Here is a 14,517-nt window from a genome sequence, read left to right as displayed (position 1 = left end):
CTAACTGCTTTCTCCTGAGAAGCATGCCTGCCTCAATTAGAGACATAACCCCTATGGCTTTGCATTTGTCCCTCCAATCATAAAAACAGATCACCCAGAGAAATCAGAGAAGCTCTGTCTATGGTGGATGTCACCTCAAGACATGAGCCTTAGACATCAGGAGTAGTCACTTCAAGGTTTGAGTGTGGTGTTGAGGAAGACAGGAATGTCTTTCCCAGAACCCCCCAGCATTGGGGAGTAAAAGCTGGAAAGGGGAAATCTTCTATCTCTAGTAGATTGAACTCCACCAAGAAATTTCAGGCTAGACAGACTCTGCCTAAGCCAAGCTGCCTCTCCCAAGAGCCCTCGCCATGGCCCCCTTCATTTCCTTGTTGCGGAAGCTGTAGATGATGGGGTTGCACATGGGGGTGATGATGGTGTAGAGGAGGGAGAAAGGCTTGTCTTTGTCAGGCCCGTGGGTGCTTCGGGGGTTCATGTAAGAGAACATGGCTGAGGTGTAGAAAAAGATGACCACAGTCAGGTGGGAGGCACAAGTGGAGAATGTCTTTCTTCTACCTGAAGAGGAGGCTCTGCCGAGGATGGAGGCCAGGATCCGGGCGTAGGAGGTGACAATGAGCACCATGGGACTGAGCAGCACCACAATGGCATCAAGAAAGATCACTTTCAGACTGAACTCAGGGTCCCCACAGGAGAGGGCAATCACTATGGGGGCCTCACAGAAAAAGTTTTCTATGTGGTTTTCCCTGCAGAATGGACCTCGAAATGTCATGTAATCAAGAAAGATGCCATTGACCATCCCAAAGATCCAGGAAGAACACACCAGCTGGACACACACCTGCCGACTTACAATCTGGGCATAGTTCAGTGGGTGGCAGATTGCAACATAACGGTCATAGGCCATAAAAGCCAAGAGGATACATTCGGCCACACCCACACCAAAGACCAGATACATCTGGGTCATGCAGGAGACGAAGGAGACGGTGTGGTTCTTGGTCACCAGATGGATCAACATCTGTGGGATGGTGGTGGTGATGAAGCAGATGTCCAGGAAAGACAGGTGTCCAAGGAAGAAGTACATGGGGCTGTTGAGTCTGGGGTCAGTCCAGGTGATGAAGATGATGAGGCCGTTCATGGTCATGGCGAGGCTGTAGAGAGCCAAGAAGAGGGTGAAGAGCAATGCCCGAGTGGAAGGGGAGCTCTGCTCAAAGCCCACGAGGATGAAATCGGTCACTGCGCTGCTGTTCCTCAGGTCCACCTTTTGGAGTCTGCTTCAAGAGGGAAGCAGGGAAGGACAGTTGAGTGAATGAATGTGTAGGGGTGTTCTGCTTTGCCTCTCTGTTTTTGTGATAAAACACTGACTAAAAGCAACTTGTGGAGGCAAAACTTTATTTCAGCTTAAAGGTTATAGTCCATCAGTGAGGGAAACCAAGGCAAGAACTCAAGGCAGGAACCCACTGGCAGGAACTGAAGCAGAGACCGTGGAGGAAGGCTGCTTACTGGCTTATTCTCCTTAGCTTTGTTCAGCAAACGTTTTTATTGTATATACTGTCCAGGCACACCTTCCCAAACATGGCACTGTCCACAGTGAGCAGGGCCCTCCTATATCAAGCAACTGTCAGGACAATGTCCCACAGGGGTGCCCATGGGCACTCCGATGGAAGCAAACTCCTCACCTGAGATTCCTTCTTCTCTGGTATGTTTAGGTTTGTATCAGGCTGGCAAAGACTGACCATCATAAGGAGCGCTTTGGATAACCTACTTCCACAACTACAGACAAGGGTTAAGTGAACAAAAAAAGGCAGCAAACTATAGTTACGCTAAATTCTATTAAAGGCACAGAAAACTCCAAGACTATTACGGGTTGCAGTAGTGTAAACATCAGCCAAGGATTGTTTGTGGGATTTTGTCCCTCCTAGGTTGGTCCTGAGATACCGCCTTCAGTCTCTCCTACCCCTCTCCACTTGTATATATAGAGAGGTTTAATATTTGTAGCAAAAATGAAGAGTGATTAAGGATTTCCTTCAGCCCCCCTCATAAATATGTGCACACCTCCTCAGCTATCACAGTTTCCACAGCACAGTGCCGCATCTGGTAGGTGCTGAGCCTACACCGACACGCCACAGGGGTCAACACTAACAGCTAACATTCCGCTTCGCTCCAGTTCACCGTTGGTGCTGTCTATTCTGGGAATCTGGAGGAACAGTGACAAGCTGGCCTCTATAGAACCCAGCCTAGTTTTGCTCACCCACTAATCTTCTGGTTCTCTGTCCCTTCCCCCTGCCCATCTAACTCCCTGACTGATAGGTTCACAGTTCTCTGGGCTGTCCGGGTGGTCTTGAATTGGCGGCACTGTGTTTAGAGACAAACAGGATGGCCCAGGGTCTAGAGTAACATATCAAACTGTTGAAGGGAACTTTTGAAGCAAAGATGTGGGAGGAATCTGAGAGCTCTCCTTAAGCATGACTAGGCCCCCACATCAGAACTCCTTTAAGCTTTGCCGTTATCCTGTGTGGTAGATAGTGTTTCTTCCATCTGTGTTTTATAGGAAGGATCAGTTCCTTCCCGACATCAGACAGTAAGCAGTGAAGCCCTTATTCAAACCTGGAGAGGCGGATTCTAGACGTTTCCTTGCCAATGACATCTTCACACTACTCACAGATGTTGACTATCCTACAAGTCCTAGCCCCCCCCCCCCAAATCACAACACAGTAACTAAAGCAGTGTTGTGGTGTCATGTTCTTAACAAAAGGTGTTAGCAAGCCAGGGACACCTTCTTCACAATATGATTTTTTTTTTTTTTGTGGTACAAATACATGTGGGGACATGTACATATTATACACACATGTAAGCACACACCACACACACAGACACACACGTACACACATCGTGCATACAAACTGCAAGCATACATGACGGTACAATGTAGCGACCAAATTAGGGAGGGACGGTTTTGAACGTTCACTGTGTTTGTGTTTAGGTATGCTTTATCTAGTTGTAAATCAAATTATTTGTTACTAAGGACTGTGTTTGATAGCCAGGTCTCAGAATTCTTGAAAATGTAATAACTAGCTCCTCAGAGCCAATGCATCTGGATACAGTATGTCGCCGCAATGAAAACGAATGAGGGCCATTCTCTGCAAAAGCTTCTCTATGAAAAGAGCACAGTTCTCCCTGCTCTTGTGGTTCCCCCTCAGCCTATACCTGGTTGCCAGAACTTCTATCTAAAATTCTCTCAGAACAGGCAGTGATTCTGACCCCGCTGTTCAGGGACCCTGCTTTCCCTATGTTATGGCTCATATACAAAATGGAACTTCTGGAAGGACTCTCGCTTTACCTCATGGTGTTGCTGTGACTAAAATGGTCGGTCGCAGAATCGCTGTGGCAGGTAAAAGGCAGGACCTCATGACGCCGCCCGAAGATGAGCTACCCCAGGGAGAAGAGCTGATGTTGCATCCACTCTAGAAGAAACGCCTCGTTAACCCAGGCCAATCTGGTAGGGCATTTTCTTAACTGAAGCTCCGTCTTCTAAAATGTCTCCAGCTTGTGTCAACTTGACATAAAACTAGCCAGCACAGCTTGCTGTTATTTTGGTAAATGGACATAGTATCAAACTGTCTTCCAAATTCATCTCTCAACTGTTAGTATAAGCTCTCAGAGAGAGTTCTTTGTGCAAATGGTGATTAACATAGAAACTCACAACTGGCCAAAATGCAGAGAACATATGTCCATGAGCACTCAGACACAAATGGGACATCTCTCTCATCCCTCCCCAGGGCTCAGGGATCACCTTGGAAGACGGAGCCTAAGGACTGTAAGAGCCAGGCATCTGGGAAGACTGGAGGGAAATGGTGTCTTCCAGAACGGCAGAACTGCTACAACTCACAGAGCCGTGGCTGCCTGTGCAAATCCTGTGCAAGATCAAGTCTGTCAGCCTTCCAGCCTGGAGGGGGAGGGGTGGAGCTGAGGGTTGTTGTTGGGCAATGGCGTCTGGAGGAGGACAGAGTCACTTTCCCTTAGGGGTATGGTTCCTGATGGCTCAATCCCCCTGCAGAGGCTGGCCTCACACCCGGAAGCACATGGACAACACAGATTCAAGCTGATGGATTATTCAATTTTGTTGTTGTTGTTTTTTCTTTTGAGACAGCGTTTCTCTGTGTAGCCCTGGCTGTCCTGGACTCACTTTGTAGACCAGGCTAGCCTCGAACTCACAGCAATCTCCTGGCCACTGCCTCCCAAATGCTGGGATTAAAGGCGTATGCACCAAGTCTGGCTGGGTTATTAAATTTTTAGAAAGGACAGAAAGTACAGGAAGGAGGAGGTGGTTGGGAAACGGGGTAGCTCTTGGAGGGCATTAGGGGGAAGAGTTTTGGAGAGAATATGATAAAAATTCATGGTATGAGATTCTTAAAGATTTAATCAAAATGTGTTCATTCCTTTAATGTAGAGACTATTCACCATCTGGAAAGTTCAAGGACTTGAATCTAAACCCTGGGTCATATACCTAGTGGTATAACCGGAACTGATATAAGTTATCAGGTTTTAGCTTCCTTATCTCCAGAACAAAGACAATGATGGCTCTGATACTATTGGGCTAACCTCAGGATGAAATGAATAATTCTTATAAAATTCTTCAGACAGTGCTCGGCACATAATGATGGTACACAGGCTTACTGAGCGAGTAGATGAATGTATGTAAAAATTTCACTCTATAAATTATCAATGAAGACTCTTTACACACAAACTTGTACACCTAAGAGCTATTTGTATAGAAAAATTAGGAACTATCACATGGGAATTGTTACTTAGAGAAATAAATAAAATATTTGTTGTTATTAAGAAAATATTTATGAATTCATAAAAACTATAATTAACATGAAACGAAGTAAGACCTATGTCAGTGTGTTTGGAATATTCATGGCTACATTATTTAAAACCAAATTTCTTTTGCCTCAAAAGATTTTTTTACAAATGTTGCAGCTATGAGCAGGTTATTTGCTTATTTCATTTGTGCCTATGTGTGGGTGTATTTTACAAGGTCTTGGAGCCTGGACAACTGTAAAAATTAGAAAACTCTGAGAGATGAAGTACTGTAAATCGTTGTATGTAAAATATTGTGAATTTGATAAATAGAAATTCTGGGTGATCTGTCACTGCAAAAATGAATCACTAGGCCCACAGGGCACTTAGGTATATTACACTCTGTCTGTTCCCTTTAAGCCACATTGGAATCAATATTTACATACTTTTTAGGATTGCTCCTGGAACTAAGGGTCACTGATACTGAATTCATGACTAAATCCAACTTACAACTCTGGTGGAAATCATTTTGTCCCTGCCTCAGCAATGTTGAGATTTATATTTAAGGTTTTGTTTTTTTTTTTTTACTATGACATAAATGAATTCATAAAGTTTCTTAAATATAATAATTTTAAGTGGCCCCAGCCCCTGCTTTGGGCTATGTTATAGGCTCTGGGGCGGGGGGAACCCAGTAATATCATTCTGCTGAATGGACATAATGATAAGCTTCCTTCTACGTTCTTATCTTTAACACATCTCTCAACCCACACCAGAGAAGCCTTTTTACACTAGATGGCGATTTATACAGAGCCCCACCACCGATTATCTTGCGGATAATAAAAGACTCCGACACACTCAGCCCTAAAAGCGAGATCTGCATCACACCCCTCCTCCCGAGACTCAGGAGTCACAGTGACAGAGGTGGCAGGGATTGTTAAAGACAGATGTGGTGGACACTCGCCACAGAACAGTGTTTGCAGAATGTGACAGGCTGGCACACGTGTGACATAGAGAGGCTATGACTGCGTGCACAGGACCAAGCCAGCCAATAATAAGTAAAGGAAATAAGAAGAATCAAGTAAACCTGACCATAAGTTCCTTCTGAGAATTACCCCTACAAGGCTGTTTAACTAACATGAAAGAACAGGCAACACAAAGGAAAGCCTCTCTTTACTAAAACATACTCAAACTCACAAAACCCTAAGAGGTGCAGAGAAACATTTGCTAAAAATGTGTCCAGTTAATACACACATAGAGTTAGCCTCTGGATACAAAGGGTTTGGTTGTTTATATGGAATAGGTTTGGAAGAAATAAACATTTTTGATGCTGATGATAGCAAGAGCGAGCATTAGATTGCTTTTCTTCAGCGACCTCAGCACAACCATGGTCCATGAGAGCTGTAGTACTGTTTATGCCAACTTGAAAATGTATACTGATTGTTGAAATAATCAGTGTAAAACGAGAGGACATTGTATTTGAATGCCTTTGAAGGAGCCAAGCGGTTTACTGATCAATGACATAGGCAAAATTAGGGCATGAAATATACATTTGTTTGAGAGTTAATATCTATATGTGAAAACCGTACATGGATACGGTTTGTGCCAGGGCTCAGGGTCTGAACTTAGATAAACCAAATCAAGTTGAGTATCTCTTGCCTGAAATGCTTGACACTGGAAGTGCTTTGCATTTCACTTTTTCTTCATCAGCATACAATGAGGTAGCCTGAGGAGGACCCCAAGTCAGAAAACAAATCACTTGTGTTTCATATGTGCCCTCTGTGATACCCTGAAAGTAATTTAATATAGTCTTTTAAATGATTTCGCACACTTTGCACCACTTACAAAGCAAGGGGTTGACGTAGTTAGCTGACCATGTCAGCCACCAAGGACAATGTCTGTGAGAAGGTGCAGCTAGGTTGAAGATGGCGGGAGGGGTCTTCTTGCTTCTTGGGGATACTGAATAAAGTGAGATCTGTAGCTGAGTTTTGGCACAAAGGGTCACGTGAAGTCAAGTGATTGATACTGACCCTCAGCAAGGTTGGACATTTAGTAGTGTTTTGTATCTTGTGTGTTCAGACCGTGGGAGCTCAGAACATGCTCACACCTCAGTTTTGCCACTTGCAGAGAATGCTTTGCTAAGACTGTTTTCCTGTGTGGGTTGGTGTAGGATGAACTGATAACAGAAATACTAAAATCGGGGTACACATGGACAGGGCTTACCCAGTGCATGTTCACGGCTACTTCCTTTCTTCTTTGCATGTGGGAACAGGGCTCTCAGAATTTTTACCTGAGTAGTTTGTTTAAAGACTACTTTTCTAGATCAGAAAGCTCTCAGAGAGCTGTCAAGCTGCATCTAGTTCCTTGAAAAAGTGCATATCAGTTAGAGAGTGAGTGAAGTGGGGGGGACACAGGAGGTGTTAGAGAAAGGGAAGGAAGCCGAGAAGCACTGTGATTATATTTTAATTAATACAAATTTCATAGAAAGTCTTGTCACATCCCTAACTCCCATTCTATTTCTTTTTGAATTTTGTTTATTCTGTAGATCTTAGAGGAAACAGAAAAGCTGGATCCTTGTGTTACATATCTCATTGTAATAAGTCTCTGTAAGACACTGACATTTTTTTCTCTCAAAGGAGCAAGAAAGGAATATGCACAAACAGAAAATCTATTCACTCAGGGAAATGGGTTGAGAAGAAGGCACTAATGAGAAAAGAGGGAGATGAATAAGTCATGAGGTAAATAAAAGGGGGAAGGCGGATGAGAGGAAACAAATGATGAAATTGAATACAGACATGACTGAGAACATTAGGAAAGGGGGAACGAGAATAGATTGCGAAAGCAGAACCATTTCAGTAGTGGTTTCTGCAAGACTGCAGTTTTCATTCATTCCTGCCTGGGTGCCTCATGAGCAAGGCACGGGGTGATTTAGAAAGGTTTCTTGTGTGGATGGGGAAATGGAGTCCCAAAAAAGAGTAAATGCACTGACTTTTCAAGAGGCAAAAGCAAGGCTTGAACATCCTCAAATATCTCTCTCACTGAGCTATCTAATAATAAATTATTTAAGTTGATAGAGATGAGGTTAGAGACAGGACAATACCCTCTCTGCTACTGTTGTAGAAAGACAATGGGAAAATGGTATAAAGTTAAGATGATAAGGGACAAAGGCAGAAAGAATAACAGAAATAAAGAATCTAGGAAAATGACTAGTCAAATAAGAGACAGACTAAGACTTTTACCAGCGTAAATATAATGAAAGTCTTTGATGGTTGGTGCAGAGACAACTTCCTGAACCAGATGTCTGGGACGACCCCACCCAGCCCTTTGGCTCTGAGAACACGAGTTCTTTCCATGTAGACAGCTCAATTCAAAAGGAGATTCAACCCCCGGCAGTGACACACACTCCTTCTCTCACCAGAGCCAGGGCAAGTGGGTAGACAGAGCTCCAGACAGCAACACGAGGAGGAGAGTCAGAGGAAGAAGCACCTAGAAAGACAGAGTTGAGATCGCAGAGACACAGCCAGACATGTACAAGGGAAACCTCACGTGCGGGGGCTTGAAGTCAAGACCCGTCACATCTCCTCTGTGGCCACCATGCGCGGAGTGCGGAGTGCGATCTGCTCACAGAATTTAGGAAGTGCTCATCTTGAGGATACCCAGAGATGCAGGGTCAGCTTTCTCACCTTTTCCATGAGCCGAGACACGGACTGGTCCGGAGCAAAGGGACAACGATCTCTGTTGCAAACCCGCTGCCCTTGGCATTTATAGGACTCCGAGCTGCAGTAACCACACACACAAGGTGGGCGCAGGCAGGCGGTGGGGCACCCAATGGGCTTTCAGCATCAAGGAGGAAGGAGCTTCGCCTCACTGGTCACCAATGGGAAGCTGACCATAACCGGCAGATAATCTGCTCTTGGAGTGTCTTCATTTGGCTGGAATTCAGGAGCGAAGTTACATCAGTGCAGCCTACAGTCCCTGGGGGGTGGGGGTGTCGCTCATTGACAAAAATGCCCTGGAATTTCTGCTCTAGAGTTCTCTCTCTCTCTCTCTCTCTCTCTCTCTCTCTCTCTCTCTCTCTCCTTCATGCCTCCTTTTGTTTTGATAACCCACTAAGTTCAACGAGTGCTGTTCATATGTGCATGCGTTCTGGAGTCATCCTCTGGAGCGTGGAAAACCTTTCAGGGGCCACACCCTCACAGAAACAGAATCCTCTCTGCCCCTGAACCAGTCACCTCCCAACAATCAACATCCTCGGTGTGGAGTGGGGACTGGAGAGCACTTTGTGTGTCTCTGGCAGAATTTCAGAGGACATGATGTCACTCGGTAACCGCATCTCCTGTGCATTACAGTGGCTGCTTTGAGTGTAAGAGCCACGTTGCGTCCGGAAGACAGCACAGAATTCCTCTCCATCCTTCAGCTCTTACACTCTTTTGGCTCCCTCTTCCCCGGCGTTCCTTGAGTCTTGGACAGCTGGTAAAGATGTTCCATTTAGGGATGGACACTCAAAATCTCATGTCCTTAGTACCTCGACTGGTTGTAACTGTGTTGTCTGCTGCCTACTTCAAAAAAGGATGACGGGGCAAGGCTTCCCGGTCATGGAAGGACCAACCCAGGCAAAAAAAATCCCTTCAACCTACATGTTTTCCTACAATGACTGCTCCCGCTTGGGAGCCACGGGGGGGGGGGGGGGGGGGGGAATCCCCGAATAGAAAAAAATGTCAATGAAATGATTCCTAATGTCAACTGTCAGCAGAGAGGCTTCACCCAGCAACTGGTGGGAGCAGATGCAGAGACCCACAGCCAAACATTAGGCGGAGCTTGGGGAATCCTGTGGAAGAGGGGGTGGAAGGATTATAGGAGCTAGAGGGGTCCAGGACACAAGGAAACCTACAGAACCAACTAACCTGGGCCCACAGGGGCTCATGGGGACTGAACCACCAACCAGGAAGTTCCCATGGGACTGAACTAGGCCCATTGCACATTGTTAGTGTGTAGCTTGGTCTTCTTGGGGGACACCTAACACTGGGAACACAGGCTGTCTCTGACGCTTTTGCCTGCTTTAGTGACCCTTTTCTCCCACTCATCCAGCCTTAATATTCAGGAATATGTCTAGTTTTCCTGCAACTTGATGTGCTGTGGCTGTTTGACATCCATGGGAGACCTGCCCTTTCCTGACGAGCAGACATGGATGAGGGCGGAGGTCGGGGGAAGGACTGGGAGGAAAAACTGAAGATACAAAATAATAAATGTTTGTTTTATGAAATTGGGCGCACCAGTGTTTGTTTATTGTTTATAGCTGTAACAGTCTCCAATGGGTAGGCCCCTTAATGAATTTGATGTGATCTTTTCTATTTCTTCTGAGTCGTTTTGATTTGCTTTATTTTGTCAGATATTGGAATAGTTAGGCCAACATTTTTTTGTACTTCTAGTAGCTTGGAATAATTTACACCAAGCTGGTATGTGACTTGGATGTGATATCTTTCTTAGAGGCAGCAAAAATCTGGATCCTGTTTTCTAACCGAATTTGGTAGTATATATCTTTTTATTGGTGAATTAAGATCATTATTATTCTGAGTTTTACTACTGAAAAATGTTTATTAATTCCTGGCTTTTTTTTGGGGGGGGGGGATCTTAGACCTCTTTTGTGAACTGTTCCAGGATTGCTTCTTTTTCCTCCGTGACTCCTTCGGTATGTTTGCTTCTCCTTACTCCACAGCACTCCTTCCAGAATCCTCTGTAGAGCTGGGCTGCTGATCATATATTCCTTCATTCGGTTGTTATTATAGACAGTTTTATTTATCCTTCAATTTCAATAGATGTTTTTTTCCAGGAACTTGGGTTGGCAGTTGAGAACTTTCAGAACTTGGAATACATTTTTCCAAAGCCCTTAAAAGTTTCCATCAAATAATCAGCTGGTACTCTAATTGACCTACATTTATTATGTGACTTGGCTCTTCTCTCACACAGCTTTTAATAGTCTTTCTTTTGTTTGTGGTCTTAGTGTTTTAGCTATAGTATGTCATGAGGCATTTCTTTTCAGGTTCTCTTTTGTGTTTTTTTTTTTTTTCTGTAAATCTTTTAAACTTGAGTGGGCATCTTTTCTCTCTAGAGCTGGGAATTTTTCTCCAGTGATTTTACTGAGAATATTTGTGATGGCTTTGACCTAGAATTCTTCATCTCCTATGCACATAATTCACGTATTTAGTCTCTTCATTGTGACTTAACGTTCCTGCATATTCCATTCATTAGTGTTTTAGTTAAGGTAGCTATTGCTGTGAGGAAACACTATGACTGAAGTAACTTTGGGAGGAAAGGGTTTAGTTGGATTACTCTTTCATATCACTGCTCATCACTGAAGGGAGTCAGGACAGGAACTCAAACAGAGCAGGGCCTGGAGGCAGGAGCTGACGCAGAGGCCACAGAGGGGTGCTGTTTACTGTCTTGCTCCCCATGGCTTACTCAGCTGCTTTCTTGTAGAACCCAGGACACCAGCCCAGGGTTGGCCCCACTCACAATGGGCTGGTCCCTCCTATATCAAATCACTAATTAAGAAAATGCCCTATAGGCTTGCTTATAGTCCAATTTTATCGAGGCATTTTTCTCAGTTGAGGTTACCTCCTCTCTGATGACTCTAGCTCGTCTCAAGTTGACAGAAAACTAGCCAGCACAATTAGTTTTAGAATGTTTTTTATTTCATTTGGTAGATGATCCAGTTCTGTTTATTGCACACCCCATTCCTTTGTCAATGCTTTCCACAGAGCTTTTTATTAGATTTCTGTCTTTTCATTTCCTCTTTCATTTCAGTTTGTGTTTTCTTCAGTGTTTCCAGCTCTTTATTTAATTTTCATATCTTGAATTGTCTTCATTATTTATTTAGTCATTTTTTTTCTTCCATCAGTTTATTCCTCTCCTCTCTGTCATTCAGGTATTTATTTTTTTCTCTCCTTTGAGTTCTGTGAACTCACTGAACATGTTTTCAATTGTTCTTTTGCATTCTTTAACTTGAATTTCATTTAAGTTGTTTTTCGTGGAGACTGTTCCTATTGGTGATTTGGGGCAGAAAACTGTTTGTGTTTTTGAGATAAGACTTGGACATCTGGAGCTAGAGTATTTTTAGCCCATATATTTAGCCCATCTGCATGGAACCCAAAGGCAGGGAGGCAAGCTAGACAGCCAGGAAGAGTTTATAGGAGGCAGTACTGAGGGACTTGGGTCTTTTACTGGGTCCAGGGCTGCAGCGATTATATGAGGCAGTTAGAGCTCCCACATGAAGAGGCTAGGGCATGTGGGTTCAGGGGCAGGAGGGCTGGACGGAGCCTGAGGTTGGGGTCGGTCCTCTTACCAGATCCAGTCTCAGGCTACAGTGATTATACAGAACAGTTGGTGTGTATGGGTCTAGAGGCTGAAGGAACAGAGAGCTACTATGGGTTTGGGAGTCTCTTCCCATTCTTCCCAGATCCACGTCTGCAGCAACGACACGGAGCCTGGAATTCAAGGTTCCACAGCGTGGGGTTAGAAGGAGGCAGGAGAGGGGCAGGATCTCCTACAAGGTCTGGGACCATGGCCACAGACTCCGTATCTTCATAAAAATGTTGACTATTCAACTAAACACATTTAGCCCAAACTCATTGAGTTATTTACTTAAGATTTAATTATCCTTCTGTATGTATAGTATATCTAAATCTTTAAAAAATGAAAAATGTTTTAAACAATAAAAAATAACAGTTAAGTAGAGGAAATAACTTTCACACACAAATACAGAAATGCTCCCTTAGAGGCCTACAGATCCTGAAGAAATTTCCAGATAAAATACACAGAACTGCAAATTTGGGTGTGAATTAGATCATTTCACCCAATCTGCTGAAATTCATCATCTTATTTTAAACAAGAAAGTACACAAAACAGAACAGAGCAAATCCTGGAAACTACCACAAGAAGCAGCTTCCTGACATAAAAACAAGTGTCTCCAACTTGTCTGATCGTGGGGTCCTTTTCCTCCTAATGGGTTGTCTTGTCCAGCCCAGATATGAGGGCTTCTGCTCAGTCTTATCACACCTTGTTATGCCATGTTTGGTTGATCTGAAGGGAGGAGGAGCATTGGGTATAGGGCAGAGGGAAGGTGGTGAGGGAGGGGCAGCTGTGGTTGGGATGTAATAAATGAGACAGGAACAAAGAAAAAATAGTCACTTGCCACACGACTATTAAGAGAGTTGGGAGGGCTAAGGCCGTTGCTCAGTGGCAGTTTGCCTAACGTGTACAAGGTCTTAGGCTCAACCCCAATATTGCTACAAAAACCGGGGAAAGTTAGTTAGTGGAACTGGAGAAATAGCTCAGCACTTAGGAGTACTTGTACTTGCAGAGGCCACAGGTTCAGTTCCCAGCACTGACACTGTGATTCACAATCATCTGTAACTCCAGTTCCAGGGAATATGGTCCTTCTTACCACCAAGAGCACCAGGCACACTTAGGGTGCACAAACACACATGCAGTGAAACACTCATACACATAAAATAAAATTTGCATGAGAGCTGGGGATTTAGCTGTGAGCATGCCTCTTCACAATGATTTGCTTGAGTTCAAAGACAATAGTAGATTATTTAGAGGACAGTAAGGTCACAGTAAGAGGATGATACAAATGAGAGATGACGGCATCTGATGAGAATAAGCCAGCCTGCTGAGCGTTTATGCTAAGCGCATCTTGCTAAAATGACACCAGCGATCAATGAGCAGCTCCTTGGGCCCTTCATTTGGTGTCTTGGCAGCCCATAGGCTCAGCCATAAATGCCGGCCTCTTCAAATTCTATATGCATGAGCTTGAGCAGTAAGAAGCAATATCACGTCATCTCCTTTCGCCTACATCTGGATTGGATCCTGGCAAACACCCCCATGAAGATGACCTCTGTGTGACCAGAGAAGACCGGAGAAGAAACTAGAGATGTAAGGGCCAGAAGATAAGTTGAACATTCAGTTCAAACATGAAAACAGGCCCTCCCTTTTCATTCTTATCTTAGAAAGTCATCCCTGAGTTTATTTCATTTAATTCAAGTAGATTTAATTTTAGCAGTGGCTTACCTGTGATCTTAGGGTATGCCAAAATTTCTTAGGGGCCAGGGAGAAGACAGAAAAAGAAGAAGACAGAAGAAGAAGAAGACAGAAGAAGAAGAAGACAGAAGAAGAAGACAGAAGAAGAAGAAGACAGAAGAAGAAGACAGAAGAAGAAGAAGACAGAAGAAGAAGAAGACAGAAGAAGAAGAAGAAGACAGAAGAAGATGAAGAAGACGAAGAAGAAGACGAAGATGAAGAAGACGAAGACGAAGAAGCATATGAAGAAGAAGACGAAGAAGAAGACGAAGAAGAAGAAAAAAAAGAAAAAAAGAAGAAAAAAGAAGACGAAGAAGAAGAAGACGAAGAAGAAGAAGACGAAGAAGAAGAAGACGAAGAAGAAGAAGACGAGGAAGAAGAAGAAGAGGAAGAAGAAGAAGACGAAGAAGAAGAAGACGAAGAAGACGAAGAAGACGAAGAAGACGAAGAAGAAGAAGAAGAAGACGAAGAAGAAGAAGACGAAGAAGAAGAAGACGAAGAAGAAGAAGACGAAGAAGACGAAGAAGACGAAGAAGAAGAAGACGAAGAAGACGAAGAAGACGAAGAAGACGAAGACGAAGAAGACGAAGAAGACGAAGAAGAAGAAGAAGAAGAAGAAGAAGAAGAAGAAGAAGAAGAAGA

The 14,517-nt window shown here is 43.9% G+C and overlaps 1 protein-coding gene across 1 annotated transcript; it reads right to left on the bottom strand.

Annotated features, from left to right (window-relative positions):
- Window positions 1-316: 316 nt before the first annotated feature.
- Window positions 317-3,339, bottom strand: LOC129690973 (olfactory receptor 10AD1-like). The gene is made up of 2 exons (XM_055626810.1): window positions 3,335-3,339; window positions 317-1,268 (listed from the first exon to the last, which is right to left on the bottom strand). Exons 1-2 carry the CDS (start codon window positions 3,337-3,339, stop codon window positions 317-319), a joined length of 957 nt encoding a protein of 318 aa, XP_055482785.1.
- Between the last annotated feature and the right edge of the window lie 11,178 nt (window positions 3,340-14,517).

The sequence above is a fragment of the Psammomys obesus genome, unplaced genomic scaffold (assembly GCF_907164565.1).
Source record: "Psammomys obesus unplaced genomic scaffold, mPsaObe1.curated_primary_1811, whole genome shotgun sequence".
Taxonomy (NCBI): Eukaryota; Metazoa; Chordata; class Mammalia; order Rodentia; family Muridae; genus Psammomys; species Psammomys obesus.
The sequence above is the reverse complement of the archived record's forward strand: the minus strand, read 5'-3'. Positions and strand labels throughout refer to the sequence as shown.